This window comes from Panthera tigris, chromosome B4 (assembly GCF_018350195.1).
Source record: "Panthera tigris isolate Pti1 chromosome B4, P.tigris_Pti1_mat1.1, whole genome shotgun sequence".
Lineage (NCBI taxonomy): Eukaryota > Metazoa > Chordata > Mammalia > Carnivora > Felidae > Panthera > Panthera tigris.
This window is the reverse complement of record NC_056666.1, coordinates 4,666,865-4,682,414: the sequence shown is the minus strand read 5'-3', so window position 1 is coordinate 4,682,414 and position 15,550 is coordinate 4,666,865. Positions and strand designations below refer to the sequence as shown.

The 15,550-nt window shown below is 41.9% G+C and overlaps 1 protein-coding gene and 1 long non-coding RNA gene across 6 annotated transcripts in view; one reads left to right on the top strand and one right to left on the bottom strand.

Annotated features, from left to right (window-relative positions):
* NET1 (neuroepithelial cell transforming 1) overlaps nt 1–15,550 on the bottom strand; it is a 61,055-nt gene that overhangs the window by 2,041 nt on the left and 43,464 nt on the right. The window contains exons 1-9 of one of the 2 annotated variants that reach the window (XM_042990946.1): nt 10,654–11,134; nt 4,686–4,793; nt 4,083–4,250; nt 3,628–3,690; nt 3,253–3,349; nt 3,038–3,114; nt 2,075–2,332; nt 1,475–1,645; nt 138–324 (exon numbers count right to left, since the gene is read on the bottom strand). In XM_042990946.1, the coding sequence (XP_042846880.1) occupies nt 138–324; nt 1,475–1,645; nt 2,075–2,332; nt 3,038–3,114; nt 3,253–3,349; nt 3,628–3,690; nt 4,083–4,250; nt 4,686–4,793; nt 10,654–10,746 (1,222 nt within the window). In that variant the 5' untranslated portion in view covers nt 10,747–11,134. Of the gene's footprint in view, nt 1–137; nt 325–1,474; nt 1,646–2,074; nt 2,333–3,037; nt 3,115–3,252; nt 3,350–3,627; nt 3,691–4,082; nt 4,251–4,685; nt 4,794–10,653; nt 11,135–15,550 lie in introns of those variants that run through there. The other variant, XM_042990945.1, reaches the window with a different exon arrangement.
* Nucleotides 318–10,754, top strand: LOC122240203. Of its 4 annotated transcripts, none has more exons than XR_006219578.1 (8): nt 318–1,435; nt 1,928–2,362; nt 2,948–3,264; nt 4,109–4,242; nt 6,052–6,086; nt 7,340–7,523; nt 9,775–9,909; nt 10,670–10,754. It is a non-coding gene; the product is annotated as an uncharacterized LOC122240203 (long non-coding RNA). The 4 variants fall into 4 exon arrangements; XR_006219576.1 differs by having other exon boundaries at nt 9,772–9,909; XR_006219579.1 differs by having other exon boundaries at nt 2,532–3,264; nt 9,772–9,909.

Here is a 15,550-nt window from a genome sequence, read left to right as displayed (position 1 = left end):
GGACCAGGCGCGGGACGAGGGAAGCCGCGTCACTTCAGACGTTTGGCGCAGGCACAGAATTCTTAGAGACCACGACCCCATCCACGTAGGCTCCGAGCTTACGTGTATTTACGCGGCCTGAGACCCTGCATCCGTACCTTTGTCCGAGTTGCCGAAAGCCCCTCGAAAGGACCCTCCCATTCGCACGTCTCCATCCTGCAGGTCTTCCAAGACCAGCTCTTGGACGGGGATCGGCTGCCGATAGACCTGGTAAGAGGGACGCTCGTTTCGCGTAACAGGCCGCGTCAAAACCAAGATGTCTTGAAACAGGAATATGTGCAGTTTCTGGAGAAACAAGAAACGAATACTTCCTCAGCGTGGAACTCGGCGACCCGAAGTGCCTGAGACCCACCACGAAAATGTCTTGCTTCGACATGACTAATTTCGTCAGATTCACGGACTACCATCGCCCTGCCAACGACCTCCTAAAGCAGCGCCCGCTAGGCTCCGCACGTCGCACGCGGAGAGCTGCTCGAACCTCACACGGTAGAACCCACCTGTATCGGCGGGTCACATCAGATTAAGCCGCAGCCGAGGAAACGCCACGCACCGCGGAGGAGACCCACCGGCAGGAACGTGACTGGCGACACCAGTACCGCGCGCCACGGTTTCCTCGCAAAGTGAGGACGGAAAACGCAAGCCGGTGAAAGTGCCGGCGGTTCTACCTCGTCCCGCACAACCGTAAGCCTTTATAGAACAGTCAGGCCTCACGACACAAATCAGACAGGTCGGGCCTCGACTTTTTCTGAAAAGAACCTCAGCTCACGAACTGGGCTTCCCGGGGTGGGGCGGATGGGAATTCGGGAGGGCACCCGTGATGAGCCCCGGCTGATGCAGGAAGTTGTGGAATCACTGCACTGTGCACCTGAAGCCGATATAATACACCGCGGGCTGACTACCCGGAATCAGAATATAAACTGAAAACTTTTAAAAAGGGCTTCTTTCCGAAAAGCACGTAGCGGAACAAAAACACCACACCAGGCTTATCCTTGGTTCTAGCGGGCGCTTTTATAATCAATATTTAAAAAATAAGTTTGCTTTCATTCCCTCCGCCGTAGGAAGTTGTTCAGGAGTGCTAACAGCTCCTTCCATCATTGTGACGTCTTCAAAAATTTTTCTGAAGGACATGCGCTTTTATTAGGAAACTGGTAATTCATTCCCAAAGGCACCCCTAGGCAAACAAGTTGATTTATGCTTCAGAACTAAAGAATCAACTATTAACCATTCTCCACCAAGGCATTTATTTGAAGTCGGTCCGTCACAACAGAAACCAAAGTCTGCTTTACCACAGCTGGTAACGTAAAATGAACACCAGTAACCTTTCGTTGTGTGATGAATTTTACAAACCCGCTTCGTAATTTACACGGAAGAAATGAAATACGGCAGGAAGATAAAGGTAATCGCTCACTTCGTGTTAGTGTGCAAACACACTCACATGTCCACTTTTATTCTTCAGTTCCCCGTGGCACAGCAGCACTTTGCTTGCTTCGATTCTAGGGTCCTTCTGCTTTTCGTCCAGATACTCCAGTTTGTCAATGTAATACTGGCATTCCGATTCGCCTTTCTTCAAGTTGATATCAGACAGAACTCCTTGTATTATCAGTATCTAAAAATTATCAGGAAATCAAGGAAGCATTTTCAGCACATTAACTTAACTGTTTCCTTACAGGCCTAAAACATATTAAAACGACAGGATAAAGCTCGAATGGCCTCTAGAAATCCGATCATTCAGTTAGTCCCTGCATTTTACAGACGAAACAGCCTCAGCCAAACTGCGTGACCCGCCCAAAGTCACACAGCTAGCTAGTGGGAGGGCTCAGATAGGAGAATCCAGTCTTTTACCTGAAACATAACCATAAAATGCATTACACGTCTCTCTATTGCTTAGCGTACTAACGTCCTGGGTGCCCAGAAGAGCAGAACGTTTCACCGTGTGGCAATACGCGTGACGTCTGACAGCACCACTGCATATACCTTTCCAAGGCAAGTTAACGTATAAACTTGAAAAGTGTTAAGAATCTTCTACTGGACTTACAGCTTCCTCCAGAAGCTGAGCATCAGGGTGGTCTTTTGGAGTGTGTCTAAGAATTTCTTTTAATAGCAGAGGGTATTTGACCAGGCGGCTTCGAGGAATATCTAGGAAGCTCCAAAGATCTAGTTTTCGACTGAAGGGAGACTCAAGACACCGCTGGAGGAAGTCTTGGACTCTCGGGTCCTGTTTCTTCTGATCAAGAAGAACTTTGGCCGCCAGCTGGTTACTACAGTAACCTTTGTAGGCATTCAGGCCCGGCAACTGAAGGAGAGGAAGCGAAAACACAGTACGGTAAGTTCCTGTTGTGATTTAGGCCATCAGTAAGCCTGTGAAAACAAGCACAAGTCTTATAGCTAATTCTTGAAAGTTTTAATAAGCGGTGAGGCCCTCCCTGCAGATGTAACGGGTGGGATGGGATCCCGGGCCAACATCAGAGTATCCTTTCCTAATTTCCCTACAGTTTGGCTAAATCCAACCGGAGACCGACGATCTCTGCCTTCCCCCAGCCTCGGCTGGATGCTAGTCTTCCATTTTCCCAGGGCACCGCGGGTCCCTCTACCACCGTCACCACCAACCTTGGGACTGCTCGTGCTCCCGACTATCCTCTCACTAGAGTGTAAGTGTAGAGATGTCTCTCCTCACGGAACCCCCCACGGTCCCTCCTACAATAGCACCTGTCATCTGGCAGGCACTCAAACGTTAACTGCAACAGTAAAACACGTAATGTGGGAACTGTGCCCAAAGAGGATCATATTTTTAAAACAAATAAACCCGTATCAGTCACGAAGTCTCTTTTTAAGCCAAGACTGTCAACTTCCTACAGCTATCTAATTTTGTTCAGTCTTAATGCCTTGTTTATCTGTCTTCTGAATTCAGTCAGTGGACCCAATGGACCTGGTATTCGCCACAGATGAGGAGTATGGCATATATGTAAAAACTATCTGGTGTCAGCAGCTCACTTCATACCCAGTTCACAAGAACGTGACCGATCTGCTCCACTGTTCCACCAGGTTTCGTTGCTTCTGCTATTCTTGCCAACAGATCTGAAGTGGAAAAAGGCAGAGATACCAATAATACGCTCATTTAAAAAAATAACTCCACGCTAAGTTAGAAGTTCAGATTCAAAACAACTTCTGCTAATGCTGTTCAGATACCAATGAGAATTCAGTGGCCTATCTTACCTTCATGGAGAGGTATGTAAGCGTCCAAATCACCAAATATCTGGGTGAGTTCCTCCTCTGACATAATAGACAGCTTTAACATGGGGTCATGGTAGGCCTATCAGAGGGGGAAAAGTGGGTCATGCAAAGCGATCAAGCAAATAAAACATGATGAGAGACCTTCTTGAACACAAGCATGACTGACTACATAAAAGCTAGCGTGGATTTCATTTATTACACATCAAAGAAACTAAAGTATATGTTAATACTCAAACAGGCTCTACTGATATTCATATTTGAAGAGATGTGAAACTATAGAAGAAGGTTTTATCCTTTATAATTTGTTAAATAAAGTTTTTTAAAACTAGAGCACATGATAAAAAGTTATTTACTGACCTTTCTTGCAAGCTTGAGATCCTCAATTAAATCCTGTTCACCTCGGGACATTTCATATATTGCCTAAAAAAAAAAAAAAAAAAATCCAGCAAACACTGTAGGTCATTCCTTCGAGAAAGGAAAATTATATACAATTGATACTTATCATGAATTATTTAACTGATGTTATGAATAGCGCTCTTTAAAGGGACTCAATCTGAAAACCAGAATTCAGAATGGAATCTCCATTAAGTGGTTGCCACACGCTTTAGAACTTGACCCCATCAGAGTTAACTTTGATGACCACCACCTATTACAGTGTTCCTGCTCAGCATGTGTTACGAATTAGCACTCAAATATAAAAATGCAAGCTGAGTTTGCCTTAGGCATTAGTTTGCTATTCTTCTGAAAACCTACGTTTAAAAAAAAGACGTTTTTTTAGTATGAGACGATTTCTTAGTTGAATGCTAGCTCACCTCCTGACGTTTGATTTCTTTGGTAGTTAAAGACTCCTTCATGCTGACGTCCAGCATCTCGGACCACAGCACACTGCTTCTCCTTTTGGAAGGTGTGGGGGCTGTTGATCTGCTCGATGACTTCTGGGCAGAAGCCGGGGATCTGCTGTCACCACGAAGGGTAAATGACTTAAAAGTAAACAAACAAACAAAAAAGAGGTGAACAAAAGAGAAGATTTAAAGGAGCCAGTAATTATTCTCTTCTTTTCTTAAAAAAAAAAAAAAATTAGAAAGACAAATTAAAAACAAAGTTCTGAGATTTCTCAATGCATAAAACAATCATCTGTCCAAGCTTCAATCTATCATTCTAAAATATTATCTGTCAGAATTACCTTTTGGGGATAAAAACTATTTAAGACTCTGCTGTGATATAAGCTGTAACTTAATATAATGAGGTTATGTAAATACTGTTCTGGTAAAAATATTCCTTATCAGCATGTTAAAAAAATGTATGTTTAAATATAATAGTGTAAAACTGTACAACTCAAAGGAAAACACAAATTTAGGCTTCTCTGAAAAGCCCCCTTCCTACGTTACTCACCTTCTAGCCCCACCCCTGCTTACCTGAATTGTTTGACCAAAGCGTCGGACTGCTCCATTTCTTACAGGAGAGATCAAGTTTGCCAAGGATGTGACCCGGGCGAGAGGTCGAACTCTTTTATTGCTTGGCTCCTGTAAAAACAAAAACAGGTTACGCTAAATGTGTGTTCAGGTATAATGGTTTCCAACAAGTTTGGACAAAGTCGAACACTCTCAAAAAACCAGTATTTGTACATTATAAAACGCAGCAATATGGAACTCTGGAAATGAATGTAGTCTTTTCAAAGTTTATTATTTTATTTTAGAGAGCGCGAGAGAGCATGTGTGTGTGTGAGTGTGCATAAGAGAAGGGCAGAGGAAGACAGAATCTCAAGCAGACTCCATACTCCACGTGGAGTCTGCATGGGGCTCAATCCCATGACTCTGGGATCATGACCTGAGCCGAAATCAAGAGTTGGACGCTCAACTGGCTGAGCCACCCAGGCGTGTCCTGAATGTTGTCCTCTATTGTTAAAATGCTAAGAACACTAATGAGTAACAGTAAATTATGAAAAAAAATAAAGGGCATGAGAAAGGCCAGGTGAGTATCACTTTGAGAACAGAATATTATCATTAACAAAAGAAAAACTAAAATGAATTAGATTCCAGAATCCCATAGAACTTTTTAGTTTAATTAATTTACAGTCACTTTTAAAAAGTACCTGATTATTATGAAAAATTTCAAATATACACAAAAGTGAAAAGCAGCATAATGGTCCCACGTGCTTATCACTCAGCTTCGACAGTTTTCGATGTAAGAGTTTGCTTCACCTATTTTAAAGCAAATCCCAGACACTGTCTCATTTCATTCTTAAATACTTCAGTTAGGGATCAGCTTCTAAATAAACATCTCTGCCCTGGAAAGGGTCAACTCTGAAGGCAGAGTGTCCCTGTATTCAAGCAGAGGCAGGACAGTGGTTAGGAGGGCACTCGGGCTCTGGAATCAGATGGACTGGGTCCAAAGCCTGCTCTGGCACTTGCTAGGGAATATCCTGGGCCTCAGTTCTCTTATCTGTAAAATGGGGCTCATGTTAGACCTTCTCTCCCAGAGTTGTTATGAAGAGTAAATAAGATATGTTTAAATGGCTTGAACGAGGCCTGGAACACATGAAATTTCTGCTATTACTAACATTCTGAGAAATATTTCCACTTAGTACACAAACGCTGGGATTTTGGAATAATAAGGTTCTCTCTCAAACAATTTATTCACTTAAAGGAAAAATATATACAATTTTAGAAGAAATACTTCTTGTTCTACATGTATTGTTTGTAATAGGTTAGCAAACATCACTTGATATTCAAGGATCTCAAGGCTTTTTTACAGCTTGTATTACTCTCACTTTACTTCTAGGAAAATGGAGGCATACCATCAGGTGACTCATACAGGTACTGAAATAAAGGACATCAGATCATACCACAGCTCTAGCTTTTTCATGTCCGAGGGGTGTAATTATTTGTTTGTATTTGGTGCTTTTGACAATTGTGGCACACTTGACAAAATAACTCTGCTGACAGTTCAGAAGGACATACGATTAAATATGAACTTGAAAATAAAATTAAAATTAAAGATAAAGACAACACTTAAAAATTAGCATTTAAAAAGGGCAGATGAAAATTCTTTCTAAAAATTCTTTGATATGACTCAAGTAAGGGGTCAGAAAATGGAGTAAAAATAATTCCCTTAGTATAAATGAAGAACAAAATGGCAGAAAGAGTCAAAATCCTCCAGAAAGAAGCTTCAATGATTTGAATATTCAGTGAGGCAAGGAGACCTGAGCCAGCTCCCGCAGGTATACACCCGCAGGTACACACGCACAGGTACACACGTACCAGAAGGGAGCGTGACTTACGGAGTGAGGAGGCTGTGGAGAGAATCAGAGCAGGTCTTTGAAGGACGTAAGAGGTAGTGTTGTAAACCGACCCTCCCCCACCAAAAGAATGAATCCTAAAGTAAAACTTTGAATACAAAACCACTCACGTGCAAACGTTAAATGCACTAAAAAAGAAACCTTCAAGATATGTAGGAAAATGACAGACGCACTGTGAGGCCAAGGACATGTGCGAACGCCTTTCCAACGCACATCTGTGCAAGACTCAAGTGACACATGCACGACAGAAGGTCCTGCACGAGGCATTCCTTTCCATTTAGTGTAGACGGCACAAAGAGTCTTCTGTTTGAACAGAGATATAATTACCTCCTCACAAAGTAAGACAGGCCAATGGTAACTAGAAACAAAGCAGCTGTCAGAAAGTTCTGTTCCTTCTTGGAAAGAGAGGTTAATTCCTCTTCCCCGTTTAAAGCAGAACAAAGTTGACTTTCTGCTAAGTCACAAAATATTTAATTTCAATTTAAAGCGGCTTTGGAAGGTGCTCTTCCCGATGAATTTGAAAAGAAGAGTTAGTTCGGATGGGAGGAAAAGATTTTTGGTATCTATTTTATTACACAACATCAAGGTAATGATAAAAAAATCCTTTTCTTTATAGGATCAGTTATGTTCAACTGTTAATTTCCTAGGAACTCAAAATTATGTGGTATTTAAGGTTTAAACTACAGAATTTAGATTCAGATAATTAAATGTAAATATATCTAAAGCATCTTTCTGAAATTGATATAGATTTTGTTTACGTGGTCTATTTAGGGTGGCAAGTTACTAATGCGCAGCAGTATGTGCTGGTTAAATATGTTCTGCAGCCCTTCAGAAGGCCATCGATGTGACATCTTCAGAGGATATGGTAGTCTCCTGAGTTTACCTCATCTAAAATGTCTTGGTAAGAGTGCAGGCTAGCTCAGTCACTCCAGTAGGAGACTCTTCAAACGTCCCTGTAAGTACGGCACTAAATCAGGAAATATGGGTTGGGGTGTGGGGGGCGGGGAGGGGAGGACACCTCTGTACTTTTCACACATGTTTCTGGGGATCCAAAAGTAAAGGCCTTACTGCCTTACTAAAAGGACATAGATGATAAATATTTAGGAGACACAACACAAACTTTTAACGTACATATTTCAAGAGTATGAAAAATTTTAGTAACTTATAAAGTGTAGCTGAAACGTAAAGTTGTAACACTGAATATGTCTCACTTCTGGTTCTAGGATACACATACAGTATTTGAGAAAAATATACAGAAAACTTTTGTGGAAAAGTGATATGGATTAGACCTTCCTCTGTTATGTTATAGGGTCACCCTGAAGGCTTGGACAAAAACCTCCCTTTTAGAAACATAGGATTTGGCCTATGTAAGCTATAACCAAAAGGAGTTTTTCCTTAGAGGTCCAGATGAACCATTTTAATGATCTTGGTTTGGTTATTAAGAACCTAAACATGTGCACTGTCACAAAACTATTTCAAAGACCAAGTTTTTCGAGAACCGGTATTATACCCACGTGCGCCGCTCTGCACACACAGAAAGCAGGCCCAGTGTTCGGAGGTGATGAAGGAAGAGAGGGTAGGGGTCTTACCTTTCTTACCATCACTCAAAATAAGGCTTACATAATGGTTTCGTTACTGCTGTTATTTTTGTTCTGGAGTGCTGTTAACAGTGTTACGGTGAATACAAAAAGCTTAAAGAATGAGTGCAGATGGGGAAACTATGCACCCTCCTCAAAAGACAATCTGAAAAATCTATGCGAATAAACAAGGAATACCAACAAGTTTTATACACTCAAGAGCTTTCTACTGGAGCCAACCTCTCACCAGGGCCAAAGTTCACTGAAATGGAAAAATACCCCAAAACCCTCGAACATAAATTTATGTTGTTTATTTAGGTTAGGTTTTAACCAGACTATCTAGTTTAGCCAGGCAATTGCATGCATTCTTTTATTTTAGGATATCTACTCTTACACTGAGTTTTTAATCAATTTATTTTAATAACCCAGTTGTAAACAGAAAATTGTTAAGATGGATTTGAAGTCTCTTACTGAGATGTATCTTGCATATAAAAGCAAAAAGATAGAAAAATTCTGTTGTGAACTCAGTCTTTTTTTTTTTTTTTTTTGTAGAAAGGTTTTTTTCTACTAATGATGTCACAAAAGAGGATAGGATAGAAAGGTCTCTTCCACCGTCAACCAAATCAAGGCACTTAAAAAAAAAAAAATACAGTATGGGGCGCCTGGCTGGCTCAGTCGGTAGAGCGTGTGACTCTTGATCTTGGGGTTGTGAGTTCCAGCCCCACACTGGGCGCACTTACTTAAAAAAAAACAAAAAAACAAAACCATAGTTAAAAAGAAAAAAAAAGTATTAAATCTGGGTTTATTTGTTTGGTTTATTGGATGAATAACCTTTTCCTCTATTTGGCAAGAGCTTTAAAATAAGAAAACTGAAAAGAAAAAATTATTTATAAAAAGATAAAAGAGTTATGATCACATAGGATTTCTTCCCTTTCTACTTAGTAACAGAAATTTTTCTTAGTCAAATTTAATCATTTATTTAAGGCTGGTATTGCCAGTACTAAAAACCTGACAACACTCCTGTTGTTTTTCGTCTTTGGAATAAAGGTGTGCCAGCAACATGGCCAGTGTCTGATACCAACAAAAAAGGCTAGTTCTTGATGGTCCGAAATACAATCAGTTTCAGTATTTACACTGATGACCCTGTAGGACTTGCTCTACTCAAAGGAAATGCTTACACATTTTGAGAAAACTGAAACATAAAAGCGAAAACCAAAACCATAACAAACACCAAAGCTGAAAGTACACCAAACAAAGGCACAATTCCTGAAGTGGGCAGCTATTTTAATTACCACAAGGTGTATGCATGAGACACAGCTTTACTGAGGTATACAATAAACTGCACATATTTAAAATGTATAATTTGGTAAGTTCTGATAGAAGTACACAGCCACAAACTATCACCACAATTGAGACAAGAAGTATATAGTCAACTGGGGCATTGCTTTGGAATGCCCCCTCTCTGTAAAGAGAGCTTTCATACTATTCTTACTTTGTGATCTTATCTTAGGCTAGAATAAACTTTTGCCAGCTGCTCATTAAAAAAAAAAAAAAAAAAGAAGTAGTATATAGTTAATTGAGTACAGGAACAGTATTTCTTTTCTTTCTTTCTTTTTTTTTTTAAAGTAGGCTCCACACCCAGTGTGGAGTCCAAAGCTAGCCTTGAACTCATCACCCTGAGAGCAAGCCCTGAGCTGAGATCAAGAGTACGACCGCCAACCGACTGAGCCACTCAGGCGCCCCCAGGAACACTATTTCTATCACGTAAGTGAGAAGACAGTATATATACCATACAGTATATATATTGTAGTAACCAGTATAAATAGAATATCCATATAAGATTAAATCAGTTGTCACAATTAAATAAAATGGCACGAAAATCATGATTTATTTTGATAAATGTTCATAAAGACTTTTAAAAACCGCAGTGACTTTAGGCGATTAAAGCTAAGAGGGGAGAAGTACCTAAGTAATGATTCAATGGTCTAAATGTTCTAACGTATTTTTCTTTCTAAAAAAAAAAAAAACAAAAAAAAAACTGCACACAACAAATTTATTAGATGTGGAAAGAAAAAAATAAGCACTAGGTCTGATAGCATTTTGGTTGCAATTTGTTCACGAGTGTGAACTTGCAAGGAAGGGATTCTTCTTTTCCTTTTACCCTATAAAGCAGTTCCTCAGACTAGGTAATCTAACTGCAAGTTAAAAAGAACAATGTGTTAAGCATCAGAAAAGCGACCAGTTTAACCAAATTTAGCAGCGTGCACACTCACAATCTTTTTCTTTCTGTAGAAATTTGTGCACACTCAAGCTGTGCTGCATCTAAACCTATCCGCACAGTAGTTTCTAAACTTAAGCCATAGAGCCAGACGCATTTCCCACTTGCATAAAAATCACGTATTTCAACACTCAGATCAAAAGTTAAGTTTAAAATCATATCGTTAAAAATCTTAAAAGTTCGTGGAATCAGAAAACATTCCTCTGGCTTAAGTTTTCTTTCGGTCTTACCTCTTGTTCTCTGAAGGACTGATTATTAACATCCAGGACTCGGATAGTCCTTTTAATGGGCAGGAGACCTCCAATCTCATCATGAGCCACCATGCTTTCCCAAGTATCCCTTAAAACCTCTGGAGTTAATCCACATGCGAGCGAGCCCTGCGGCGAAGCCCTACTCCGGCACACGGGCTGGTCCTCCGAGTGCTCGGCACCCCCAGGCGGCCATCTGCCCAGGCCCGTCCCGGCGGCGGAGACGACCGCTTCTGCCAGCGGCACCGAGCAGGCGCCCGGACCTCCAGGCTCCGGGGGCGGGGCCCACCGCGGACCGGCTCCGCTGGGCGGGCACCTACGGCCACGTGACCCCAGTTAACTGACTGCCGGGCGCACCTAGGCTTCTCCCTTTTCTCTGCGCAGGAGAGAGCTTTCTAAGAGGTCGGGAATTTCTCCAGTAAGACGGGAAGGCTCAAGGAAACTGGGTTAATGGAAGGCTTTTCCTGATTTAAAAAGCATTCCGGAAGGGCAACTAATTGCTGATCTACGTTACCTACTCTAGGACTTAGCCACAGACAGGGATACTTTTCCTGTAAACCCGATTTCCTAGAAAGGAATTCAGTATGGACAACTTGACGACTTCAAGTAAGAAAACTGTAATTCAGAGTTAAGTGCATATACCAAAGAAAAGCCTGACTTTTCAGGGTCCTTTTAGTGCAAGCATATTCACAACTGTGAGATTAAGCTTTTCCACCAGTTGCCACCATTTTTTGTTAAGACTGGCAGTGAGCACACTTCAGTTCATTCCGTTCCTAACGTAACTCTTCCACAGGGTGATGGGTAAAGAACTGGGCCCCCTAAGATGTTAAAGTTCAGCATTTCTCAGACTTGGAGGCAGATATTTTTTTTCTGTTATGTTTTAAAAACTTTGTATCTGCGTAACATGTTTTCTAACATAAATACAAAAAAAAGGTGATTTCGTTCTAATAGCAGGGTCCTTCTCTATTCTGAATTAACTGATCTTGATATAGTCCTAAAAGAATCACAAGACTGGGGAACCTGGGTGGCTCAGGGGTTAAGCGTCAGACTTCGGCTCAGGTCATGTTCTCCTGGTTCATGAGTTCGAGCCCCACGTTGGGCTCTGTGCTGGCACCTCAGAGCCTGGATCCTGCTTCAGATTCTGTGTCTCCCTCTCTCTCTGCCCCTCCCCTGCTCACACTTTCTCTTTCTCAGAAATAAACATTTAAAGAAATTTAAAAAACTCATGAGAGCTACTTAAAATGTCTTGCACCTTACAGAGCAAGGAGGTTCACAGAGGTGAATTAACTTGCCCTAAGTCACGTGCCAGTGACAGTCTCCAACTTTGTAGTCGAAATCCTTTCCTCTGGGGAAAAGCACTGCTTATGATGGTTTGGTAGGTGTGCTAAGATTTTCTTCCTCAACAGAAAGCACTGTATTCTATCTTGAAAGGTAGGATTTTATCTTAACTAGATGCTACTATGAAGATGATGACAGTGAGTTGCAAAAAAAAAAAATTCTATTCTTAGGATTTATTAGGATGAGAGAAGTCTGAGAAATCTATGTGGAAGGCACTATTTTAGATTATGTGGGGGATACAAAAAGTAGGTTTCGCATCTGCTCTAAAGTACTAGCAGACCATTATGTAAAACTAGCCTACACAAAGAGATAAGTAATAAAAGCTTGCGAAAATTCCGAAGTGGTACAGTTAGCTGGTAAGTGCCACAGGAGTTCAGGAGAACCACTTCTGGCAGTTTTCCGGGGGGCGGGGGGAGGGGAGGGGGACGGGGCTGGGAAAGATGCTACAGGAGAGGCTGTAAGATGTTATGTGAGTGGTACCTGGAAGGCCATGTTATGTTCTTCACAGGTCCAGGTAAGGGAAAAGTGCAAGGCTTTCCCAAAAGAGCATGAAGGAGTGAGCACCCAGACTGTGGTCACGGGCTGTGGGTAAACAGGGATGAGCAGAGGATTTTACTGAGTAGGTGACAGATACTGAAAGTTAAATTGTAAGCTGGCGTTTCAGAGGCTTTGAAAGATGACTGGACACATAATGCAAAAAGCACAATCCAGTATCAAGAACTTGGCGCTAAGGCAGGGACAGTGGGAAAGGAAAAGGGTATGTCGCACAAGTCAGAGGTGCCTACAATTTTAAAGTTAGGAGGGGTAACAGTTAATGCATATAAAGAAATGAGGAAGAATGAGCTCTGAAAGAGAATTCAGAGTTTCATTTTAGATCTGAGTCTGAGGTGGGGCAAGAAATGAAAAAACTGAGCTAGGACTTGGAACTGCTGGACAAGGACTTGGAAGAGGCCAGAGGGCAGACTTAGACTGGGGAGTCACATACACAGGGATCAGAGTGGAAGCTATGGGTGAATGAGATGCTTGGGAGAAAAAATCTGGACAAAAAGAACAAGGGCCCAAGGATCCAACTTTGGAGAAATGCCAAGGGAAGAAGACTTTTGCAAAAGGAAAAGTCAGCAGAAAAGAAACATAACAAGATGCCAGCAGACGAAAAGGTGTTCATTGAGCAAAAAGGTTAAGAAGGGTAAGAAAAGACTCATGGATTTGGTACTGACATGTTTAATGAGGACCTCGAGTGTGCTGGTTCAGCGGGCTGAGGACAGGAGATCAATTACAGAGGCTGAAGAGGCAGAAGAAATAGTGGGCACAGACCATGTATGATGACAATCTGCAGAAAACAACCCACGAAGGGCTGCAGGAGGCATCAGTGTTGCTCTTCTCTCTGCAAACACCAATGTAATCTGTGTTCGATGATAATTCATCTTTTGGCTCTGAGCCTTTTTAAAAAAGTAATGGTGACTGCGAATATTTCGCCGCCTACCCTTCGTTACCTGACCCCCGATCACGCGTGTGGGTGACGTAGCTGGCCTCGGGAGCGGCTGTGCAGACAGCACCATGCAGCATGAAAGTGGAACACCGAGCGATCATGGGCAACACGCACCTGCTCGAGCTCTCAGAGCTAGAGAGGGGCCAGGCTAGAACCCAGCAGTCTGGTTGCGTTGGCTACGCTGGCCCAAAAATGATGCAAGCGAGGCCAAAAACTTGATGGTCACTGAGCCTCATAAAGGGATACGGGGCTTGCACACAGCTGACAGGAAAGAAGCTGCGAGGGTGATCTCATGGTCTCTTCCCTGACATCTTTCTCCACTGTTTTTCTGTCTAGTTCTGACAGAGGTAAGGCCAAGATAATGAGAAGAGATTCCTCTCATTTCTCTCCTGCAGCTGAGGACCCAAGATGTAAAGGGAGAAGTCTCATAAATGTAAAAATAGAAAGCCTACAGGAGCCAAATGAGGGTTAATGGTGACAGTCACAGCACAAAAATCCCAGCTCACCAACCCTAAAATCTTTGTTTCGTTTCGAATGTTCAGGGTTGTGATCTAAATATAACTTAGACAACTGTAGATAGCATCTAAAAAAGCAACAATGAACACGAGATGTTCGACACGTGCCGAGTGATGAGCCAGAGAGACTCAGGACTCTAACAATGCTCCCCGAAATCAGAGGGCTGAAAAGGTCCTTTGAGATCATTGACTCATCCTCCTCAGTTTTCTTAGGAGGAAACTGCAGAATGGCAGTGAAAAAAGAGAAGGGAAACTTGTGTCCTTACTCCGTGCCAGGAGTTTCCTGCACAATCTCACCTTGCCAGCTTTATGAAGTATGTGTTATGAGCACCATTTTACAGATGGAGGAAGCCGGGACTCTGACAGGCTGCCCAAAGTTGCAGAGTTAATCAGTGGCTGGACAGGCTTCAAACTGGTCTCGCAGCTCCTGCCACCCACTTTCCAGGTGAGACTGGAAATGTCCTGCCACGAGCACACGTGTGGTACACGCTGCATGTGAGGCCGGAACCGGTCGTCCTCTGGGAGCTGGGCAACTAGTCCCAGGCGATGTTTGTGATATAAATGTCAACATTTTACAGAGAAGGAAACCATAAAACAATTGAGACATTATTTGCCTTAGGGCCTTTTTATAACAAGGCAGGCAAGTAAAAAGACAGCAAAATAGTTCCAGTTGCTTAAGTTTTAGAAGAGATCCTATTTCAACTGTTTCATAATGTTATTAGGATCTTATTAAAGTATGATTACAAAAATTTTTTTTTAAATGTTTGTTTATTTTTGAGACAGAGAGAGACAGAGCATGCATGGGGGAGGGCCAGAGAGAGGGAGACACAGAATCTCAAGCAGGCTCCAGGCTCCGAGCTGTCAGTACAGAGCCTGATGCGGGGCTCGAACTCATGGACTGTGAGATCATGACCTGAGCTGAAGTCGAATGCTTAACCGACTGAGCCACCCAGGCGCCCCAAAGTATGATTTATAAATACTACATATCACATAACTGAAGCACAGATTGGTTAAGTGTCTTTTCTTTGTGTGGAAAATCTAGAATTTATAAACTTAAAAACTGAGTTTTCTAGAAATAATAATGCAGCTTTGTAACAGATACCAGTTTTTAATGAGAATACAGGTTTCTACAGACCAGTTATAATTATAAGCTCTGTTCTCCTGCCTGTAGGCAGCCTTCAATGCTTTCTTTCCTAAAATATGAAGAAGGTAAAGAGAAAGATAACATTGCTTCCCTTGTATAGAAAAAGGCTACTTACCTTTTTTCCTCCTTTTCATGTGAAATCAGAATTCTGGAATTTAGATTAATTACAGCTGAAGAATAATCATTACTTTTTCTGGGTCTAGATATTATTTGTTTTCACTTACTTTTGTCTGGAATAATAACCAGCAATTGGAAATTAGGCCAGGAAAGCCATATTATGGGAAAGAGAAAACAATAGCCAAGCTCTCTGCTGCCCTCTGCATGGGATATCGTGAAATGCAATTGCCAACCCACTTTTTTTTCAGCTTTTTAATTATGTTTGTAAAGACCTTC